Consider the following 23,104-nt stretch of genomic DNA (forward strand, 5'->3'; position numbering starts at 1 on the left):
ATCCTATGCCGAAATTACAAACTTCTATAAGGAGACGAGACGCGTGTACCCGCCTCCCCACCCCGACCTCGAACGAGCGCAAGCTACCATGCTTCGCAGACTGCAGACCGATTCAATACTCAGTCAATCTAGACTTTATTTGATCACTGGAGGGGATTACGACCCCGTCTGCACTAAGTGCGACCATGGAGTGTTCGCCACTCGGGCACACATTCTCTGGGGATGCGAGGGTAACCCTCCCCCACGATCATTACTGCCAGTTTCCTCCGAGGAGGGTTGGAACCAGCTGCTGACAAGAGCAGACAAGAAAACGCAACTCGCACTCGTCTCGTGGGCCCTGGACGTCGCCCCCACCTGGGAGCCACACTAGGCCTACCTGCCCTAACTTCCTACCCTGCAGTGGTAAAATAAAGTTGTTTCTCTCTCTCTCTATGGTCGGCGCTGCGGCGAGAGGTAACGGCCTGGTGATGGCGAACGGGACGGTCGTCGAGAGCTCCACTGAGTAGCGGCGAGGTAGTCGGCGATATCACGAGGGCGTTCACCTTCGTGAACCCAAACCATCGAACCCGCGACTTCGAGCTCAGCAGCACAATGCTGTAGCCACGGAGACAGAAGCGTCATAGCCACTGGGCTATCGCAGCGGCTGCCAGATATTTCGCAACAGTCGAATGGTAAAGACTAGTTATCTGTCTGCTTAACAAAGTATCGCAAGTTATCAGCAATGAGGCGACAAAAGTTTGCGAAGCAATGAAAAGCAAAATGGGTAACGCAAGCCTTCTTTTCGGATTCGCAGCAGAAGCCTACGATTCTCGCTTTAGTCTGTCATTTAGTGTTTTTACGTGCCAAAACCACGATCTGATTACGAGGCACGCCGTAGTGGGGGACGCCGGAATAATTTCGATCACATGGGGATCTTTAACGCGCACCTAAATCTAAGTGCACAGGTGCTTTCGCATTTCGCCCCCCCCCATCGAAATGCGGCCGCCGTGGCCGGGATTCGATTCCGCGACCTCGTGCTTAGCAGCCCAACACCATAGCCACTAAGCAACCACGGCGGGTGCATACGCGACAACCTATGATGTTTTCCTCGCGATGGACCTTTTCACACAAGTTTTGCAGCAGCTTTTTTTCCCCTCCTCCTCCACAATATTTTTTCGGCAACCATTTATTTAGTGCTTTTTGGAAAGCTAGTCATACAGCAGCCATTCTTCTTGGAGAGATTGTTTGCAACCAGGCTGTAAAGTTGTTTAGAGGCTGTTAGTGCAGATTTTGTAATGACAGTTAGTGATCTTGTGTTTAAAATTGATCTTTTGTCCCTGATAGTTAGCTGTCTTTTTTACACTATTCAAGGCGTGGTACCTAATTAAATCGAAATTCCTGCTGTACATACATGCGGCTGCGTTTCGCTATTTGATAGTTACTTTTTTTCGTTTCGTATTCGAAAAAGTTGACATTCGTCCACCTTTATTGCAAACAGATGTGGCAGTGAGGCTACATATCAGCCTTCATTTTGGCACATATAAATTGGGAATGGTGGTCTTTAATGAAGAAACAAGTAAAGACGTAGTATCAATTCAACAGCATGTCCCATACCTATAGTCAAACAATAGGAATATATGGGTGTGTACATGAACGAAGAAAAGACGAACTCACAAAAGAAAGAAAAAAAAAAGCCAAAGTGTCACGGGAAATGGAACGTGGCTGTAACGAACACATGGAGCCGGCCGTAATACATATGAAGTGGTACGAGGAATTTCGGAAGCAGTACTGGTGCCAGGCGTTAACATTTGCAAACGCCATTCTGTGCTTAAAGTTTGAGATCTTGTCGGGGTTGCATGTTAACCAAATGGTGGGGGGCCGATTGGTATTGCAGACCCACGGTAAAACGACAAATGAGGCACTGCAGGGTGCTATGGTTTGGGCCTCTTTTGAAGTCGCAGAAGTGCAGAACAAAATTAGTGTTTAGGGGCATGGAAGAAATGGACGGATAGAAATAGCTGTTAATATCTGTGCATCAAGAACGCCCGTGTAGTTATATTTAGGAGCATAATGGAAGTACCCCAGGAGGTCAAAAATAAATCTGAAGTCCCCCGCAATCATAACGAAATTGCGCGTAAAACCCCAGAGTTTAACAGCCCACGTTGCTACCGCACCTGTTGTCTTTTTGGAAAAGCCGTGGAGCGCGGCGGTGAAAGATTACTGCGCCCACGATCACGTGCTTGGCGGACATTTTCTGGCTTCATTTTTTAACACTTACCTGATGCTCTCTCCTAGTTCTTGCTTCCTCCGCGGGCTAGAAGTCTAGTTGTCGCCACCCGCTTCAAAGGGGATGCAAACCCCCTTTCATTGCATTCAAAGTGGATGCAATTGGAAATAAGCTGCACGTCCGCGCTTAATCGCCGTGCCTTGGCAGTTGACAACAAGACGTCCAAAGCGATCGCGAGCAGCAATGTGATCACAGCGCTTTAGTTAGTTTAGTTTAGAGCCCGACTCTGCTATAGCTTTTATTTTTGACAAATAGCTTTCTTTGCTTCTTTCGCCCGTTTTCGGAGTCGGTCGGTTGTCGGACTCGGCAAGGAAAACGTTCGCTCGCTGGGGCTATTCGCTTGCATTGACAATCATCGTCGTTCACTTCTGCACATTTTTTTTTTTTTTTTTTGCGTTACTTGTCAGCTTTCGCCAGTTTTCCATGCGCCGGCTCGTGTTTTGTTGTCCCTTGTGATATTGTATTATACCTGCTATAAAGTATTCTGCATAATGCGTGAGCGGATCCTTCACGGTGGGCTTTTCTTTTCCCATTCTTGCAACTACTTATGATCTCTTAAATTTGTTCTTTGTTTTTGTTGTGGAAAACCAAATAAATGGCCCTCTGTGGCTTAAAAAGGAGGTTTAAAGGTAGCAATTGAATATATTGCATATGACACGTTTAGGTATAGTGGTGAAAGGAATCAAACGATTCGCGTGTCATTCGTCTCATTCCTGCGTCTTTCATTGTCTTTCAGCACTGTATACTCAAGTTGTTTAAGCGATTCGCTCAAATGTCCATCTGGGAAAGTTCTGGATCCTTCTGCGTGCTCTGTGGTTGGGGAAGTCGGTAGGACAGTTGGCTGTAACGCAGACTCCAGCACTGCCGCTATTCGTTTTAACTTAGCAGTTACATTTTGGCATAAGTTTGTGCAAGGCAGCTACTTTGCCGCGCACATAGATAGTGAGTCATCTTTCGTTTTTCTGCTTGCATGCTGTAAGGATTACGGTGATGCCGCAGCCGAGAACACCACAGCCACCCGAAGTGAGCAAACCTGCTGCTCGGCGCGGCAGCAAAGCAACTGCCGTGCCTCCGTCGGTTAAAGTCTGCAGATTGCAGGCTCGCGGGCCCTTCGGGAAATCCGTGCTAGTTCTGCCAGACCTTCGAGTATAGCGTCGTCATGCGCGTCTGTCAGCCGCTGCTTGAATGCCTTCTTTTTTCTTCTTCCCGTTTCCCACCCGGCGCAGCTGTCTACCAAGCGGGAGCTGTTCTTCCGCGACGGCCCTGTGCCCCCGGCGGCGCCCAGCGCCGGCGGCCTGCTGGGCCTGAGCAAGGACTCTGCCGGCAGCCTGACTTCGTCCGGAGGCGGCGGCGGATCGGCGCCGCCGTCGTACACGTCGGCTACCGGGAACCGCGAGCTTGCGGAGGGCTACGTGGGCTTCGCCAACCTTCCCAACCAGGTCTACCGCAAGGCGGTCAAGAAGGGCTTCGAGTTTACCCTCATGGTGGTCGGTGAGTGCGCGTCAACGCCCTGTCGACAGAGTGCGTCACCTGTTCATGGGGCGACCAGTAGCACTCTTTGACTTGTGTCTATCTGCTCTAAATATTATCGCCCCGACACCCAAAATGTGCAGCTGTGCCGGTTATTTTACAAGTGCAAAATCGCCGCGCGCTCACAGGCACGCGCGCATTTTCTATGTGCATTCGCGCTGTTTGGCCTCTTGTTTTATTAGCGAGCTTCGTTTCAGTCTCCCTGGTAAATAGTGCAAACACTCGCTGCCGTTGTCCGCACGTGCCCTTCCATGAATGCGCAGATGTTCTCGCGCCTCTCCTCTCCCGGCATCTTGAGACGACACGGCGCCGTTGTTGTCCGCGTTCTCTTGTTCAACGGCATCGCTCGGAAATAACGGTGGCCGTTGTACTCTCGTTGCCTTTTCTGCACATCGCCCGTGCCCGCCGTCCTGGACGCGAGTGGGGAGGGATTGCCCGCTACGCTCCCCCCCCCCCCCCTTTTTTTTTTTCTTATACGTCTGATTTTCTGCTCGAGGGCTGACGGGTCGGGGCCGGCGCCTGTTTACAGCTGCCGTCGTCCCTCGCGTTTCGTACTTCTCGCTGCCCTGCGTCTGTTGCGCACATGGCGCTGTTAGTTGACAGCGGAGCAAATAGTCCCAAGAGGAGTGGTAGCGTTTCCTCACGCTCATTCGGTAGTAGGCTAGGCACGTTACGACTTCAGCTGGTCTTGTGTGGTTTATGCATTTGTATTCCTTCTTAGGGAATGTCTGTTGTTTTTGAGAGTGTCTCGATTTATTGTGTGCAACTTTTGTTTAAGAGTTCACTTTTCCTTCTTCATTGCAAAATATTGATCTAAAGAGGCATTTTCTGCTCCTTTGATTTGTCATTTATGTGCATTTGTGGGCCAGGTTTGCTTTATCATTTTTGTTTTTGACTGCACACTCATGCACACACTCTCTCTCATGCTCTCTGAAAATAGTTGTCCCTGCTCATAATATTACTGAAGTAAAGCTGTACATAAAGATTTAATTATACTATGTGTTTGTGCACGTAAGGGCAACTTCCTAATGTATAGTAATATTCGCATGCAACCTTTCCACGGAAAGTATTGTAAAATAAATTAGTCAAACCTCGATATAACGGACATGGGTTTAGCAAATTATCAGATATATAGAAGTAAATAAAATATTTCATTGGTCAAGATGTAATTCAGTGCTATACTGTTATAACGAAATAAATATATGGGATCCAACACAGTATCTGTGTAGCGAAGCAAATATTTGTTTGCTTGCCTGTGAAAATAAGTATTCTGGTAGGAAAAGATGTCGCAGTTTCGCCCGAAATGCGAAGCACCGATTGCGATGGCAAATTAGTAGACAACTATACAAAGTAAGGATAGAAGTTTTATTGGCCGTATAAACTTGTAAACATTCGCTAACTAAATGAACAATTATGTGTAAGCGCGACTGAATGAAGACGTAGAAAGAAAGACAGCGCTGTCTCTGTGTGTCTGTTTCTACGTCCTTGTTTAGTCGCGCTTACACATTCTATCATTGATTGAAACCAACTAGCCCTCCAACGTGTTTCAACTAAATTAACAGGCACGGTGTCACGCTGGCACAGATAAACATGAACACATCTCGCTCGATGAGCGCGGAAACTCGCTATCAAAATGATGGAGTGAGGAATCGCGGCAGCAGCAGCAATCAAATTGACCGCCGTGCATCTCTGCTTCAACGCCAACGAAATGTCGAAAGCACAGCGCATACGAAGCTACCAACACTACGCGCACTCTGCAAACATGGCAGATCTATAGCAGATGGCTTTCAAGATACGGCCGTAGAGAAAGAAATTCAGCAAGAGCAGACATTCCCAACGAGTCGTTCAATTGAGGGATCGCCAGCCATTTCTTAGCACGCGTTGTATGCGTTTGTGCCTAGGCGTGCAGGCATTGTGGAGTGGGGTCGAGTTTGTTTACGCTCGGACGCGGCGCTCCTGCTAAGTCACTCGTGGTGGATTATAGCTTTCTCGCGCCTTACGGTGATGTACCTTGAAAATAGCATCGCAAATATTTCCGTGGGAGCAGTAGGGACCGTAGTAGAGGCTGGGCCGCATATATTGAAAATCTGGAAGGCAGTGCGCCTTAGCAACTGCCGTTGAACGCAAGTGACTGAAAGGTCGCCCGTGATGCTCGACGCCCCTGCAACCGCTATGCGAATACACCGCGCCGCCCTGACGCCTTTCACGCTAACATAACCTAACGTTAGCCTAAGCTAACGTGGCCGAGAAGCAAAGCCAATAATCCTCACGGCGTGATACCAGGCAGGGGCGTTCAACCGCGGTTGCTAAGGCGCTGTGCGTTTATTTCACTCAAAGGGGACCACTCTAAAATGCTCTTGAACAGTCGCGGACAGCAGCATATGAAAAGCCTGCCAAGAGCGAAGATACTGCACCAGGAGAGCAGGCCAGGCCTCTACTACCCCTATACTGTACTCCCGGAAAAATCTGCTTTTTGAAGGTAGAGTGTCGGAAGGGACAAGAAAGGTTTAATGCGGCACGACCGACTCACCACCAGCGCCGCAGGAGCGAGAAAGTCTGTCCGACGTACCTTCAGACACAGCGATCATCAAATGGGGCGTCCGGGCCCACTGCCTCACCGGGCGGGCCGCTAGCATCGGAGCGTAAACTCGACCTTACTCCGCAATGCCGGCACGCCTAGGGGACAAATGCGTACAACGCGAGCAAAGAAACTTGTCCATGGCACCTAGGCAAAGTGAGACATTCAAAGCGCAAAATCCCCCAGATTTTCTCTCTCGCACCCGCTTGTCCTTGCGCCTGCGCACAAACGGCTGGCGGTCCCTCAAATGCACGTTTAGCTAGTTGACTGCAGCACACCAAGCCGCCGACATTAGTACCTGAACAACACTTCCGGTTTCGGTTTTGTGCATGCGAGTTTTGAACTCTAGCTGGAGCACGTTATGCCGGCTGCTCTGATCGGCACATTTTTTTTCTGCTGCTTAATCGCGCGCGGTCTTAATGAAATGAAATGAATTAAAATGATTGCAAACTATATGTACACGCCTCCATCGAATCTATGCCACGTGTAATTTCAGAAAGTAGATGCAAAACGCCTTGTGAAATGAGGAAATGTTTATATTGCTGTATATAAATGCTCGTTCCGGGCTTTTTTGTGCATTCATCGAACGTTGGGGAAACCAAGTAAGCAGCAGTAGTTCCCGTACGACGCTCCACCGGACGACGTCAGCTGAAAAAAGCAAATGACTAACATGTGTCATGTTGGTATTAAAGGGCCCCTCACCAGGTCTGGCCATCTTGAGCTGACAAGCGCAGAGCATACATTGCGCGATAACAATCGTATCTTCTAAGTATTACATCGCTACGCGCCGCGGAAAGGCCTGAAATTTCAATCCGAACGCCGATTCCCTCTTCACCCGCGGCGAATCCGCCCGGAGAGGGACGGTGACGTAGTCGGGCTCCTGCGCCTACGTAATCGTGTGTGCAGTGTGACGTCGCTCGTGGTGACACGTGACTTCGAGAATTATTCAAGGCCCGATCTGTTATTTTTGTGATCTGTTGCTTGAATTGACCAATTAAGTTTAGAGAAATAATAAAACACACAAACGGAATGTCTGCGCGTTTGTTTTACTTCGCACCAAAGCAAGAGAGGTATATTTCAGCTTCATCTGCTTGATCCCGCAGTCATGCGGTCACGTGCGCAGGTACCGAAACTATCCCGTTTTCTACCCTGTCCCAGCGCATGATCATGCTCTGCGATCCGCTTGTTCTGCCTCAGTATTTGTGTAGCGCTGAATTATACCGCTAGTCATGTTTCCTTGTGCACAGCGTGCAAAATTGTGCGCTGTGCGAACGAGACACTAGCTCGCGCGCGACGCCGTCGACGAAAATGCGTAGCGCCGAAAAAAAAAAAAATGAAGGCTACGTGACGCGATCCTCGAGATCCGGTATGAGAGAACGGAGGGAAGCAGTTTCGCTTGCGTAGGCTAGACGGGGCGAATGGAGACAGCAGGGTGTCTACCAAGTTGACATTTCCGAATTCTCAGAGTTTTCCATGTTTTCCCTGAGTGCCTTTGCAAAGTTCCATGAGTGATACAGAACTTTGTTTTACATGAAGACAGGCTGACACCATGTCGCCCGATGCTATCACTCTCTAGTAAGCATGCTAAAAAAAATTAATCCGGTTAAAATAGTAAGGAGTCGCATTTATTTTATTCAAAAAGAAATCAGAAGGGAGGGCTTAGTAAAATGCACAGCGAATAAAATATGTTTAAAAAATGGTAAAACTCATTTCAAATCGAGTCGAACATTCTCAAATACGAATGAAAAGGCGATGCATACAAAAATAAATCTTTTCGAATGTGAGATTTTTTTTATTTGATAGCAAGCTCGTTGGTATGAGGCCCGAACTTTGTCACAAGTGCGATTCATTGTTGCGTTTCACTGCTTTTAAGAGTTTATTTTGGTTTGGATGAGGGACACCTGCATCTCGGCGTCAGCCAACACTTCGTTTTTTGAGCTCAAGCTTCTTGAAAGAAACGGCGACACGCTTCCTTTCCCGTCAATTTCTCAACTATTAGAAGCATCCTCTTCGTCAGTTGCACAGTAACGTCCAGTTGTTTTAACTCTGTGGGGGCCGCGAGAACGTCCGTAAAGTCGGGCAGTTCGAAAAAATGAATGCATGTCTTTTACTGCCGTTAAGGACTCAAATCTCCACAGGCACACCCGAAAAGGCCTACCAGTACACTTATTAGGCATATCGGTTCTCGTACTGTGACAGGAGATGGCGGGTGGACGCGTGTATAATTAAGGAATGGGTATAATTAAAGAATACCTTGTCCCGTGACAATTGCCCCTTCCCATGCTTGTCATATTTTACTGCAATACTTTTGCGTATCTTTCACCGCGTAACATTTCCGTATTGAGGCGAAGCTGACTTTCGGAAACCAGCATTATGTAACGCGCCGTGCTTTCAGAGCTTCGAAGCCAATCGCGAGGACCACAAAGACAGAGTCGGCACATTGGTTATAGCGGCGAATTCTTTCAATGAAAAACACGGCGCCGAATGGCAAGAAGCTTAATAGCGAACGTTGAAGCAGCTAGGTTATGGCGTTTACCGCGGCGGCGAGGTAATCAAAATGGCGGCTGTGGTGACTTTAATTAATGTCGTTTCGGTCCTGCGGTCATAGCAAGAAGTCCCGAAAATCGGACGGTGAAGGGTTCTTGCGTCCGAAATTTCAAACATTCTTATACATTAGATAGTTTTAGTTCAGGTGACGCAAGCGGCTTGCGTACGGAAGAACTAGGGGCGACGGTAGTGCGCATGCGCAGACCTAGACGTAGGTGTCTGCACAGTACCGTCGCCCCCTAGTTCTTGCGTACGCAAGAACTAGTCCCCTAAACTGAAACTCTCTATTAGAGAGTTTTGAGGTGGCTGTTAATCTATCAACTGTTAATCCAACATTATAAAAGAAGGTACAATTCATCTATATGTTGACCAAGACTGATTATGCAGTGTAATATACTACAGGCAAGACAAGGTAGCACCTTTTATACTTAACTGAAATGCACATGTGAATACCTTCGATCATTAAATTAGCTATTAAAATGTTCATAATGGCCTACGAGAGGCAGTAGCTGCTGCAGGTGTTAGCTTGCAGTATAATCTCGTGAACTTCGTAACAAGGTTTGCCTGCACTCGTGTTTGTACCTGCTGTAGTACCATTGGCAATGCATAAACCATGGTTGTTGAGCCAATCAATGAAGCTTGACCTTGTATCAGCGTGTTCAGTGGCCAGTCATAAGCAGACCTTAGTCCACTTGGTCTGGCTGACTAAATTGGCCAGCAACTAGTTACCTAATTTTATTTGTGTAACCAAATTTCGGGGGGTCTTTATGCAGGTGAAGCTGGGCTTGGAAAATCAACGCTCATCAATTCTATGTTCCTGACGGACATATACTCAAATGAATATCCGGGACCATCTCACCGTGTAAAGAAAACTGTAGAGGTTGAAACCACTCGAGTGCTTCTAAAGGAAGGCAGCGTAAACTTAACGCTGACCATTGTGGACACACCAGGCTTTGGCGACGCTGTCGACAACACTCAGTGGTGAGGCTCAGTTCTGTCGCTTCTTTGCCATTTGTATTGCAGCTTTCTGAAACAGTCATGAATGTGTTGGAAATGTGTGGTGCGAGATGCAGAGAGCCACATGAAGGAATACCATATAGACCCATGCAAGGGCTGCACCTCCATTTTGGCAGCCCAAAATGTGTAGAAAAAGATTTTTCCAATGCAGAAGCAATCACGTGTGGTGCCCCGATGCCATGCGCGTGCATTGGTGAATTTTTGCTTACTGCATGCTTTCGCATGCCACTCCCTAGATGGTGAGAGCTGCACATTGACCTCTGATGCAATGGTCCAGGGTGTGCAGAAGGGAAGGCTGCGCTGACATAATTTTGACCAAAAGGTTCGGTCCCATGTGAGGGCTGCACCTCGTCAAAATTGGGGGAAAAAAGTGCGGCCCTTGCACGAGTCTGTACAGTAGTTTATGAAATATCTATTTCTGTTCTTTCACTTAAACTGCTTTTAAACTTGAATGCACAGTTAATCCAAACATGTGTGGTATTGTGTTTAGGGGTTCTTTTAAAGGGAACCTTGTGGCAAACTCTCGGAGTGGCTGTAGATTCACACAGGCACAGCGAGTGCCCTCAGCAGAGCTCGCCTTGTGTCATATGCTACCATGCTGAGCCGCAATCTGGATCTCCACGAAGAAGCAAGCCACTTGCATAATCCAGTTTTGTAAAGCCAGCTTGCTCACAGCCAGATGCCTGCAAAGTGCAGCTAAAAAAGTTTTTGTGCACTTAAAAAAATTCTGGCAGAACTCATCTTACTGTGACTGTTGATGGCGATTAGCATTCAAGCCATGTAGCGACACCGTATTGCCACCGCTGAAACACATCATGTATGAGCTGTGTACTGCAGCCAGGCTCCTCTCTCGTGCTTCGCTCTGAACATGCTGCGCCATCTAGCAGTGCATGCCTGAACTCCCACTTTTGGTGGCCTCCAAGTGCTTAAGTGTCAGCCAGCTCTGCTGAGCACACTGTGCCATGTAGTGGTGTAGTGGCGAGAGTGCGAAGTCCCACATTAAGTCCCCCTCCTCTTGCATGGCCTCCAAGATTGCACAGGTGGTGCACTGGTGTGTACTAATGTACTAATGCTGATGATTAGTCCCTCGCTCAGCGTGGGCATTCGTGGCGCAGTGCATGAAAGCGTCATGCACACTACTATGCTTAGGGAACCCACGTGACGTGGGTTGAAATCAACCCAACACTGGAGAAATTTTAGAGCGTTTTTTTTTTTTCTCTCTCTCTCTACTGAAGAGTGGCGTAAAGAGGCTAGATAGACAGATGTCGACGCAAAGTGGCCGAAGTAGGCCAATACTGGTGTCACACGACCACTTTCGATTGCGATCAAGCCCAATCTGGATCAAAATTCTCGACCGCGATTGACTCCCTCACACAGCTTGCGCAAAGACACTGTGATGACCCTAATATGGGGCAAAGGTTCATGTACTCAATGGTTCGGTTGGTTCTCTTAGGCGGAGCCTCCGAGAACCCAATTGAGGACAAAGCCGTTGGTTTGAACACACACACAAAGACTTTTAATCAAACTAAAAAGAGGCATAAAGTAAATAGAAGGAAATAGAAAGCACACCTAAAATAAACACTCAAGCAGACATCGCGGCAGGGAACACATATAGGGCTTGCACGAAGTTAACAGGTGCGCGAGTCCGGGCTTGCCAAGAGGGCGGGGACGCGTAACAGTCTCGACGCGGCGACGCGGCGACAAGCTGGTGAAAGGAGTGGCGCCGGTCTCACCAAAGGTCGTGGTCTAAGTTGGTTGACCGGGCGACCGGAGCGCGCCAGCTCTGGCTAGGCGAGGTAAAGCAGGCGGCTTGGTGACGCGAGTAGACAGCGGCGGCGTTCTGGCCGGGCAGCTGGGTGTAGAGCTCGGGCCCGTAGCCCGACTGCTCTTGTCCTGCCCACGGGCACAGAAGCTCGAACGCCGGCCTCGGGCAGCAGGCGGCACGACAGACGGGGCGGCGTTCTGGCCGGGCAGTTGGCGTAGAACTCGGGCCCGTAGCCCGACTGTTCTCGTCCTGCCCACTGGCGCAGAAGCTCACCGGTCTTGAGGAGCTGGCGGCACGCTCAGGTAGACGGGCGATGCACAGGAACAGGTTGGCAGGAGACCCCAGTTGGGTAAAGTCCTGGTGGGCTCGGGTCGGGAACCCGACGGCCCGTCTTCAACGCCCGCTCCGGTGGTTGACCTCCTCCTGCCGTCGCTTCCTGGAACTCTCCTGGCGTCTCCCCTGCGTCTCCTTGCGTGTCCTCTCTTTCTGCCAGCGCACCACGCTTTTTCTTCTGGTCTGGCCGATTTGGCATTCTCGGATTGGCTGCCTTACGCCCCGTGGTCTTTTCTAATTGGTTGCTTTTCTTTTTGTTGTCTTTCGTGCGTCGCGCGTTCTCGTGCCGGACGCTCTTCGGCGTCGTTGTTTTCCTTCTTCCAGCATGGAATCCGCCTCGGCGCGCGTGCACTCAGTGTCGTCTGCTCCTGGCCGTCCCGATCATCGCACCATGTCGCGCACCACACATCACAGACACCAATTGCAACCGAGAAATTCGATCCGGATCAGGCTTGATCGCGATCGAAAGTGCACCGTGTGACATCCGTATAAGAATGCTCATCGCATTAAAACCAACTGCAGGTTGTTGGCTTCCTTCAGGAAATACTGACAGTATGTATTTTGTCGTTGGCTTAATATCCTAAATAATCACGATTTTATCAGCTATCCTTAGACATTAATGTTAAGTTCAAGTGTTACTAGAAAAACTTGAGAACACTTTAAAAAATAGTAAGATTTAATAAAGTAGAAAGTTGCTCACTCAGTGTAGATTCTTGGTGAAAGGCCATAAAGGAACAGGAAAAGAACATTAGAGATTAGCATCAAATGATACTTGTATAAGCAGCAACAAAATTACAGTAAGTATTCAAGTGACCCAAGACCACAAAAAGCGCTACCAAGCAAAATCACAATATTGTAAAAGGCATGTGTGTGTGTGTGTGTGTGTGTGTGTGTGTGTGTGTGTGTGTGTGTGTGTGTGTGTGTGTGTGTGTGTGTGTGTGTGTGTGTGTGTGTGTGTGTGTGTGTGTGAAAGACTTCAGCAGTGTCCTTTGTACATGTGTCCTGGCAAACGGAATTGAGTGTCCTTTAGAACTGGGTGTGACCATGTTTTGAAAAGTTGGCCAAAAAATGTGAACTAAGTTAAGCAGGCTCCATGCATGAGCCTGAAGTTGCACAGGTATTCTTGTATTGGTATTGGTTCTTGACTTGGTATTCATATTTGTATGGCCATTAAATTTGTGCCAGCACCTGGCATGTCCTGCCCAAAATTGAATACTCACTGCATGTTTTGATAGCAGCAAGCAGATAGCAGAAGCTGCTGAATTCTCATTGAGAATTGCAATATGCACTGCTCACCCAATTAGGCAAAGGTAATTGCTGGAATGAACATCATAGTAATTGTCAAGAAAACCAGCATGTTACATTTACTGGGCAGCCTGTTCATGTCACTCTTAAAGTTAAATTGTGTTCTTTTCAAGAGCAGCACTCCTGAGCCACTCAAGTGGGCTGTTGCTCGATCAAAAGAAAAAAGATTGTGTGCTTTCTTTTAGCTGTACATACATTTAAGAAAGCCATAGCATGCAGGAAGTGCTGGAATTGTATGTTACCAAAATAGCTTTAGTATTGACAATCAAAGGATAAAATTAATAGTGATATATAATCAATTTTTCTGTGGCCAGCTTTTAATTAGGCCCGCTGCGGAAAACCCTGCAGGCTTCTTCAGACAGCTTCTAACAACATACATTTAATTTAATCTATCTGCATAGATGACTTCAGTTTCTTTAAACCTTGTATTATGTGCATCTGGTCCTGTCATGTTCCTCAATTTTATTCTTATGATAATGGTCTAAAAAATTGACTGTGATAGTGACATTGCATGTACCGTATACACTTGACTAAGGGCCGCTCCCGCCAACTTGGCAGTCCAAATTTTGAAAAGAAAAAAAGAAAATCTCGCCAGCAAACGGCAGCGTCTTCACGTATCGCATACGGCGCATTTCGCAGGAGCCACCAGATGGCAATAGCTGTCCTGCGGCTTCGTCACGCAACGCTATGTGTGAGCTTCGGGCACGCGGCACTATATACATCTGGGATATCTTGTCGCTTTTCTCGCCGGTGCTATTGATCCTTTGTGCCACCGTTAATTTTGACAACTGCCTATAGCATAACCGCTTGCGATGGAAAAGAAAAACGCTTAACCGTGTACGATGCTGCGTTCAAACTTCAAGTTGTTGCATACGCCGAACAGAGTGGAAAACGTGCAGCCGGCCGGAATTTCCACGTTGACAAGTGCGTACATCACTGGTGCAACCAAAAGGAAGAGCTGGCTGCAACAAACAAGGCTAGAAAAGCATTCCGCGGCAAGCCTTGCAAATTTCCAACACTTGAGAAGGAACTCGTGAAATATGTCACGGTCATCAGGAAAAACGGCTACACATTGTCAACCGAGATGCTCCGCGTCAAGGCCCTTGCAATTGCACGCCACGTGCGTATTTCAAGGAAAGCGAGGGATGGCTTCAGAGATTTATGAAGTGTCAACAACTCAGCATCTGCCGCTGGACAACACTCTGCCAAAGACTTCACGCGAATACGATGACAAAGTGATCAAGTTTCACCACTTCGTTAACACACTGCAAGCGGAGCACGAGTACCACCTACACCAGATAGAAAACGCGGACCAAACGCCTGTTTGGTTCAATGCTCCTGAGAATATGACGGTCAACCAAACCGGTGCGAAGAGCGTCCTTGTGCACACGACTGGTGCGGAGCGTCAGCGTTGCACTGTAATGCTATCTGTCACAGCGGGCGGAAGGAAGCTCCCCTCATACGTAGTTTTTCAACAAAAGACTCTACCCAAGGAGAGCTTCCCGAATGGAATCATCATCAGTGTGCAAGGGCTGGATGTCCAATGAACTAGTGGTGGACTGGGTGAAAACGGCGTGGGCTAATTGGCCGGGAGGGCTGCTGCGACAGAAGGTCCTGCTCGTATTGGACAGCTTTCATGGCTACCTAACAGAGCGCGTGAAGGCTCGTCTTGCAGAAGCTCGTACACATCTGGCGTTCATCCTCGGTGGTTTAACAAGCATGCTGTAACCACTGGATGCGACTATTAATGGGCCGTTTAAGGCAGAATTCAGACACCAGTTCTCTGAATGGATGGCAACGGGCCACCGCGAGAAAACGCCGACCGGACGACTAAGGAGGGCGTCACTTCAGCTGGTCTGCTCTTGGATTTTAAACGCGTGGCGTGCGGTGTTCACGGGCATTATTGTAAAGCGTTTTAAGGTCACCAAGATTTCTAGTGCCATGGACGACTCTGAGGACGATTGGATACATGAACGTGCAGATGACCCAAGCAGAGGCGACGAACCGAGCCCGAGCAGAGATACCATTGAAGACATCTAGAGAGGATGTCCGCAGCTAGATGCCAGATATCCCATCATTAGGTATATATGGCATGATTAAACAGCTTTTTCCATACGTGGATCGAAAATTTAACAAAAGTTTCACACTTCCGTGGAAGGGCCACCACCCCATCAAAATCGCGGAAAAAAAATGCGGCCCTTAGACGAGTGTGTACGGTATTAGGAACCACCTATAATAATTGTTTATATTTCTGACCCTTCATGACTCTGTTTTCTTTTACTGTATTGAAGAAATAGAGAAACATCTTGTAATCAATGCAATGCTTAAAATGAAGTTTTAATGCATTTGTATTTAAAGTAAATTAAGTGTTAGTACACCCTGAAGGATTGGTGTATCTCATATGAATTGCTTGCATTTAAGATATATACAGACTTTGGTGATCTTGCTTTTTGTGGTAAAACCTTCTATCAATAAAAAGAAATAATTGGTGCCATGTTCAGAATAAGGTATAACAGTGCTGCAAATTCAGAAAACTGTTGATATTTTGCCAGAATTTGTTTGCTAAGTTCTAACTTGGTGTTATCTCTGGAGAATGCAGACTATGAAAGAGATAATGCAAATAACTGATCGCTTGCTGTCCAATATTATGCTAGTTTTCTTTAATGTGTGGTTCAAAAAGCAAACTTTCTTCAGAGCTGTAATGCAGGAATGGAAGCTTGTTTTTTGCACAATCTTGACTTATGTCACATTTATAACAATCTTTTTCTATTTTGCAGCTGGCAGCCTATAATTGACTACATTGAAGCGAAGTATGCAGAGTACCTTGATGCAGAATCACGAGTGCATCGGACAACATTGCCTGATAACAGAGTTCACTGTTGTCTGTACTTCATTGCACCTTCAGGACATGGGTTAGTACTGTAGTCTTGCTGTTCACTTAGGTTGCACTGCCGTGCAAGAAGCTTATTTATTAGTTTGTGCTGCACACAGAGAACAGCATTTAAGAGCTCCTCTTAGTGCAGCCAGTGTTATTCTTTCTGCTTGCCTTTCAATAGGTATTGCCTATTGGCTTTTAATGGACAGTATCTTAATTTAAAGTTAACTACTGTGACGGTGCAATTACATTTATAGCATCTGCAACTCATTCCTATAGTACAATGTCTGGATGTCGTCATATTGCAGGTTAAAGCCTCTGGATATTGAATTCATGAAGCGGCTCCATGACAAAGTCAACATTATCCCTGTGATTGCCAAAGCAGACACTATGACGCCAGAGGAGTGCAGTCTATTCAAGCGAACGGTGAGAATCCGCTGAAGCCTAGGGCTGTATTTGGCTAGTCACTAAAATGCTTTCCCATCTTGGAATGCTGCCCTGCTCGAATGTGCTGGCTAGTACTTGGAGGACCTCAGTGAGACCAATGTTATGCACTGATGTTTTTTTTTGCATACTGTGAATAGTATAGAAAGGTTGTGTACTGTTGCCATAAAGGTTTCGTGGGCATTGGTTTCGCAAACTAGCTCAATTTATGAGCAATTAGGTCATGTGCCTTGCGAAAGAGTATGCGAGTATGCTGGCCAGACCACTCTTGAAACCGAGGCTGTGTGTCTAAGCTTTACAGAACTTGAGCTTTCTTGCATTTCCTACACTCGGGAGACTTGTGATGTGATACTAGTAGTACTTTTGTGTCAGGGTAACTAAACAATTTGCTTCATTGCATGAAAATTTTGCTATATTGAAATCAACCTTTTATGCAAATGAGTGCAATCGCCGATAGATGTGTTACATGAAAAAGGCCACAAGATTTTCTGAATTAACGGGCAATCGGAAAAGCAAACTTCAATGAGAAAAAAAAATGATTTTTGTTGAATTTGAGAGTCGACGACAAAAGATACGGTTTCTTGCAGTGTCAGCGACATCTTCACATCAGCGGTACGAAGCGAAGCCAGCCACGCTTTCGCACCCACTCTGCCCCTATGGCTAATAATGTCAACTGCAGTGGGATGACGCTTCAATCTTCTTGTCTTTTACTTCAACTGCTCCCTGAAACTTGAGATTACACATCCTCCAGTACTAAATGTGCGGGAAGACTTGATGCCACACCATCTCTGCGTGCCCACTCTTTACACACACAGCAGATTACCTCTAAAACAGGGCGCGCAGACTACGCATGTGCTGAGCCACGCTGACAGCTGGGCTAGAAAAAGACTGCCCCTTACCGTAAGCTTGCTCCACTCCCCCTTTCCCCTTGCTTGCACAGGAAGGGGGCACTTATCAAGCCACCACCATTCTCGGCTCACCCTTGCAAGCTTTCACTCGGTGCAGGGCGTGATAGGATATTAACCATCTCCACCTAGACAGTATAAGGCCTTCAGAATTGGTTGAGTGATGTCATGCTAAGTGGCCCGACTCGCATAGATTCAAATGGGCATGCTCAAAATGCGGCTGTGCTGATTATTGCACTGCTGCTTTCGTCACACTGCGTTAAGCAGTATAAATTTTGGGTCAAGTATCATGACGTCATTAAACAGTGTGAAGGCCTGCTATCAAGGTGGTGGTGTTTTATCGCACTTAGACTTTTTACGGGACATGACGCTGCTCCGCTTTGACAGTCGCTCTTCGTCACCCAGCACGCGATTTGAGAGGCGCGCCCGCAAGCAGCCGCTTGTAATTCAAGCATTTGATCATCTGCGCATGAAGAAGCTTCCATATATTGTCTTGGTATTGCTTCGGGACAGCAGTGAAATTTCGTTATGTTGAAATGGTGTATAAATAAATGCACTTGGTTATATTGAGGTTCTAAATACAGTTAAACCTCGATATAACGAAGCATGAAAGTGCTGACTGCAAAGACATGTGATGCTGCAATTAAAAGGAAAGTGATCATGTGTGCAGAGACAGATGAAAATCGGGCCACATCACGGGTGTTCGGAGTTCCCGAAGCTTGCGTGCGGGACTGGCGCAAACAGAAGAGGCGTTCTACTCGAGTAGCTGCTGCATATGGCATGGCCGCGCGGCCCCTATCTTGAAAGCGACCTACATTCGAGACAGTCTACGCATCTAGGCGCACCACGCTGTGTTCTGGTTGCTTACTTCGCATTGAAGCGAGAGGTCGCACAAAGGTCAATTCGCTCGCTCCTGCTACAGCACTTCCTCACTCGTGTTTTGATACGAGTTTCCATGGTCACTGAGTGAGACGTGTTCATGTTTGCTTGTTAATTTATTTAGTTAGGGAATGTTTAAAAGGTTATACGGCCGATAAAACTACTATCCTTACTTTTCATATAGCTGTCTGCTAATTTGATATGTCAATCGATGCTTCACCTTTTGTGCGAAGCTGCAACTTTTTCTATTTATTGCAACTTTAGTGTATTGGGAATAAATCTTTGTTTTTCCAAATGAGAGAAAGTATTATTTCTGTATGAAAGAATGAGGTGCGCAGTACTGTAAAGGATTTTTTTTTTTTTTTTGGGTCGTGGCAAACGGGTGCACATTACAATTGAGGGTTTTTTTTTTTCCTTTTTTTTTTTTTGCAGAAAACGGGTGTGTGTTGCAATGAAGGGCGCATTAGAATCTAGTAAATATGGTAGTGGCTTTGGCATTGCACTGCTAAGCACATGGTCGCGGGATCAAATCCTGGCCGTGGTGGCCGTGTACCATGTACCGTATTTACTCACATAATGATCGCACCCCTTAATTTTGTCGTCAAAATTTGATTTTTTTTATTTCCCTGTAATGATCGCACCCCAAACTTGCCGCAGCGATATGTCGTGTGCCAAGTCTAGCTAATATTGATCGTGCGTACCATCTGTCGAATGCTAAGCGAACGACTCTTCAAAACAAACCAAGTGGTCTGCACGCACCAAACATTCTTAAGTAGATGCCTCATTTCATCACTTTCTGCACTTTCATGACAAAAAGAGGTACAACCAAACTTGCCTTTATTATGTGTAGGCTTTATAATGGTTGTGGTCAACTACAAAAAAGGAGTCTTTCGATTCTTCTCATCTGCACTCGTGGGCACGCAACAAATCTCGAGCGGCAACGATAGTAGCCACGTTTACACTGATACGTTAAAAGTGTACCCTATTAATACGCCGACGCTTGTAACACAGCTAAGATATTCGCCCTCCCTTAGCGGAAACGTGCCGTATTAGGATAGTAGTGAAGACAGATGCTGCAGTTTCCGCAGCATGCCGGCCATGTGTTTCCGCAGCATGCCGGCCATGGCAGCTAAGCGGGCCCATCTGTTTCTGTCCCCTCAAAGTGGACATGGCTATGTTATTGCTGCAAACTTGCCAATATTAACGATATTATTCATTACTGATACGGAAGAAACTGTTTCAATGCACGTAATGTACTCAAGAGAAGAAAAAAATCGCGTTCGGTGCATTCGGCTTGCTCCACCGGCCGCCATTTTTGTTTTAGTGTCCTGCACCAACATCCCGCAGCAAACGCGTGATGAAAAAAAAAAATTTTTTTTTCCGCGGGAAATTTAACTCGCGTAATGATCGCACCCCTGAATTTGCATCAATTTTTCTGACTAAAAAAGTGTGATCATTATGCGAGTAAATACGGTATTGGGTGCACATTAAGGAACCTCAGTTAGTCAAAATTAATCCGGAGTCTCTGCTGCGGCGTCTCATTGTCAGATTGTGGTTTTTGGTGCATAAAACCCAAGAATTTAATCTTCATTGAGTAAGGTAAGCAAGAACACTGTTCCCAGGCGCTTCCTGTAGTTCATACACAGACCCAAACATGAGTGGTTGTTTTCCAAAGGATTCTGCCGGTGCATGCCTTGCTGTTTCACTTGCTTTGATGCTTGGACCACTTTTGCATCGTGCATTTCTGGTGTTTCGCACATGCTGTGGTTAAAAGTCATGACCAAATTAATTGATAAATGGCCAAAACCTCCAAATTGATGTTTGGCATTGAATTATGCATAAATTTGCCAGGACCAGATGAGGAATTTGAATTAATGTTTAACTGTAACTGAGTGTCTGCAGCTAACACCTTATCAACATCTTACTTGTAAGCACTGGGGAGGGAGATAAATTCTTATGCCCATCTTCAATTGCTTCGTATTGCCAGCAGTTAGCTCCACAAGCACGACACCACTTAGCTAAGACCCTTAGACACTTGTTGCTTAGATTGCTTTAGTTCTCTTAACAATGGCTATACATTCCTACATACATACAAGTTTCTTTCGCTCCAGTGTATATTGATGTATTTAATCAGGAAAAGTTGAATAATTCGCACCTTAAAAATTGGTATTGTGGATTACTTTAACCCACCACCATGGTTTATGCAAGCTACATAGAAATTTAAGAGCAGATCACTAAGCAGCCATTTTGCTGGGCAAGCAATATGTGTCACAGTTGGCACCAAGTGGCTCTTTTAACCAGCAAGGTTTGTGCACAATCCATGTGCGCATATATCATTATCTTTAACTACACAAGACAATGGCAAATTCGATGTTCACTGCCGCCCATGTACATGCATGTTTGTTGTGCATATGTGGTTCTAATATGTTTACCTTTTGGTTTTTCTAACAGATTTTGAATGAGATCACGCAAAACAAAATTCGTCTTTATGAATTTCCTGATCCAGAAGATGAAGAGGAGAGCAAACTACAAAAGCCACTTAAGGTGACAATCCTTCCGTAATATTCAGCTGATACCTGCACTCCAGAGTGTATCTAGGAGTCATAATTAAAGCAAAAACTGACAAGTGCATGGTAATCACCTGTCTACTGCATTGAGTATGTTATAGGAACTTATATATATGTATACATATATATATACTTCTAGCATGGTCAAAGTATTGTTCATCACTTGCATTATTTGTTTGTTGTTCTGCATGCTCAACTAAATTAGGTGTTCATTACACTCATAGTAAACACCTGCTCTTTAAAACATGTTGAACAGTATGTTGAACATGTTGAACAAATGTACTTATTCAACTGTAGCAGCATGCTGTGAAGCAAGGTGGCCTTTTGCATGAGCTAACCTGAACAAAACAAAAAGACTGGGACACATTGTAGCATCATCTTGACTTTATGGTAGTGTTTGTCTCAGTTCATTTGTAAATATCCCTTCATCTGAAGTTTCATTTCAGCAACGAAAAACTTTAAATGTTGCTTCGTCTTAAAAGTGTCAACATTTGATACTGCTGGTAAGTGAAAAAAGAATTAAACTCATTATCTACCGCATTGTTTAAAAAAATATGTTCCCTAAGTGTTGACTTTTTGTAAGTGCCCAGTGAAGTGAGCACACCAAGGCAAGTCCAGAAATCTGCTCAAATTCATTTTTTTTTTCTTTGCGAGCACACATAAACCTTCCTTTATATGGGGGTAAATCAGAAAGTCTTTCCAAAATAAAATACAGGTACGGTCGCTGACCAATAAATTGGACACCGATAACCTGGACATGCTCGGTAATTCGGACAGCTTCGTGACACTGCCAACGGCCCCATAGACTTCATGTGTAAAGACTACCGATATTTCTCACCGCCGCCAGCTCTACATTCAATTATCCAGACTCTGTCCGGAGCTGTAGCACAAGCCGGCTCTGCCGCCATTATCTCCTCTGGCACTTCTACGAGACATCAAGTATGGCTTCAGTGAGGCAAGGCATCAAGTATGGCCTCAGAGAGTACACGCTTGATTGTAATATCAGAGGTCTTTCCTTGATAGGAGCCCTACGCCTCAGTGATTTAACTGCAAATGCCGATCTTCGAGGCTTTGCCTGAATTATAGGTCGCATCAACATCGCTATCGTCACATCCTCTTCTGACTATTCCGGCAACCCCACGCATGGCCTGCTCTTGCCATTGTTTTTTGTTTGCCTTTCGGCCAGTGTACCGCCATTCTGTGCTTGTTTACTTAGTTTGTGTTCCAGAGAGCACTCTGCTGGCTCCAAGAAGTCTTTCTCGTCAACTTATAGACAGGCCGCGTCAAATGGCACCAGTGCAGGTGCCCTCATAGTCCAAATGAGCCCGACTCTGCAACTGAAAGGCCTCAACTGCCACCTTCCACAACAAGCTCAAATGCAGACATCATTGGGGTCTTGCTAGGCTACGGTGGGTCGATTTTTGCTGCCATTACATTTGAAGACTGTGCAGACGTCAACAGTGCAGTGTTGTCGTGTGCTGCACTGAACAATGGTGAAACAATTGAGCAAGTTCTCCCATCATCAAACAGCGACTCTAACTAGGATGATGATGTGCCGTGTGCTCCGGAGCCTTCACAAGCGGATGACTCGAGACTTTGCAGTCCTTGCATGGTCGTACATCAGCAGCACAAAACTGGCAGAAATACAGGCGTACGTGGTTGCCATACACCACGTGGTTACTTAGGTGCAAAAAAATATATAAATAAAATATTTTTTTGTATACATTCATTTTTTCATACATTCGATAGTTCAGACTTAGTGACGTTCTCCGTGGAGTCCGAATTATTGGTCGTCGACTGTAATTACAAATATACGTGCTGTTCTACATACTCTACACTATTTTCCACAGAGTCCCCACACCGGTTCGGTCATTTGTCTCATCGCAGCACTAAATTTGGGATGCCCCTGGGGTAGAATTCATTCAGCTGACTGTGGAACCGCCATTGGACTGCTGTCTTGGCTTGATTGTTGCACGTGAAACCACCTCACATTTCTCAAAGTGAGACACCTTTCCCCATATGTGGGCTGCATTTCCCTGCGCTTTTCGATGGGCGTTCGTCCCTTTCTCCACAGAAAATAAATCGCACTTCGT

The 23,104-nt window shown here is 46.3% G+C and overlaps 1 protein-coding gene across 4 annotated transcripts in view; it reads left to right on the forward strand.

Moving 5' to 3' along the window:
• The window catches only part of LOC142559316 (septin-7-like), a 114,996-nt gene that overhangs the window by 34,428 nt on the left and 57,464 nt on the right, over nucleotides 1-23,104 (forward strand). For all 4 annotated transcript variants that reach the window (XM_075670942.1, XM_075670946.1, XM_075670938.1 and 1 more), the window contains exons 2-6: nucleotides 3,493-3,757; nucleotides 9,695-9,902; nucleotides 16,119-16,253; nucleotides 16,525-16,642; nucleotides 20,896-20,988. In XM_075670942.1, the coding sequence (XP_075527057.1) occupies nucleotides 3,493-3,757; nucleotides 9,695-9,902; nucleotides 16,119-16,253; nucleotides 16,525-16,642; nucleotides 20,896-20,988 (819 nt within the window). The remainder of the gene's footprint in view (nucleotides 1-3,492; nucleotides 3,758-9,694; nucleotides 9,903-16,118; nucleotides 16,254-16,524; nucleotides 16,643-20,895; nucleotides 20,989-23,104) is intronic.

Source organism: Dermacentor variabilis, chromosome 1, assembly GCF_050947875.1.
Source record: "Dermacentor variabilis isolate Ectoservices chromosome 1, ASM5094787v1, whole genome shotgun sequence".
NCBI classification, from domain to species: Eukaryota; Metazoa; Arthropoda; class Arachnida; order Ixodida; family Ixodidae; genus Dermacentor; species Dermacentor variabilis.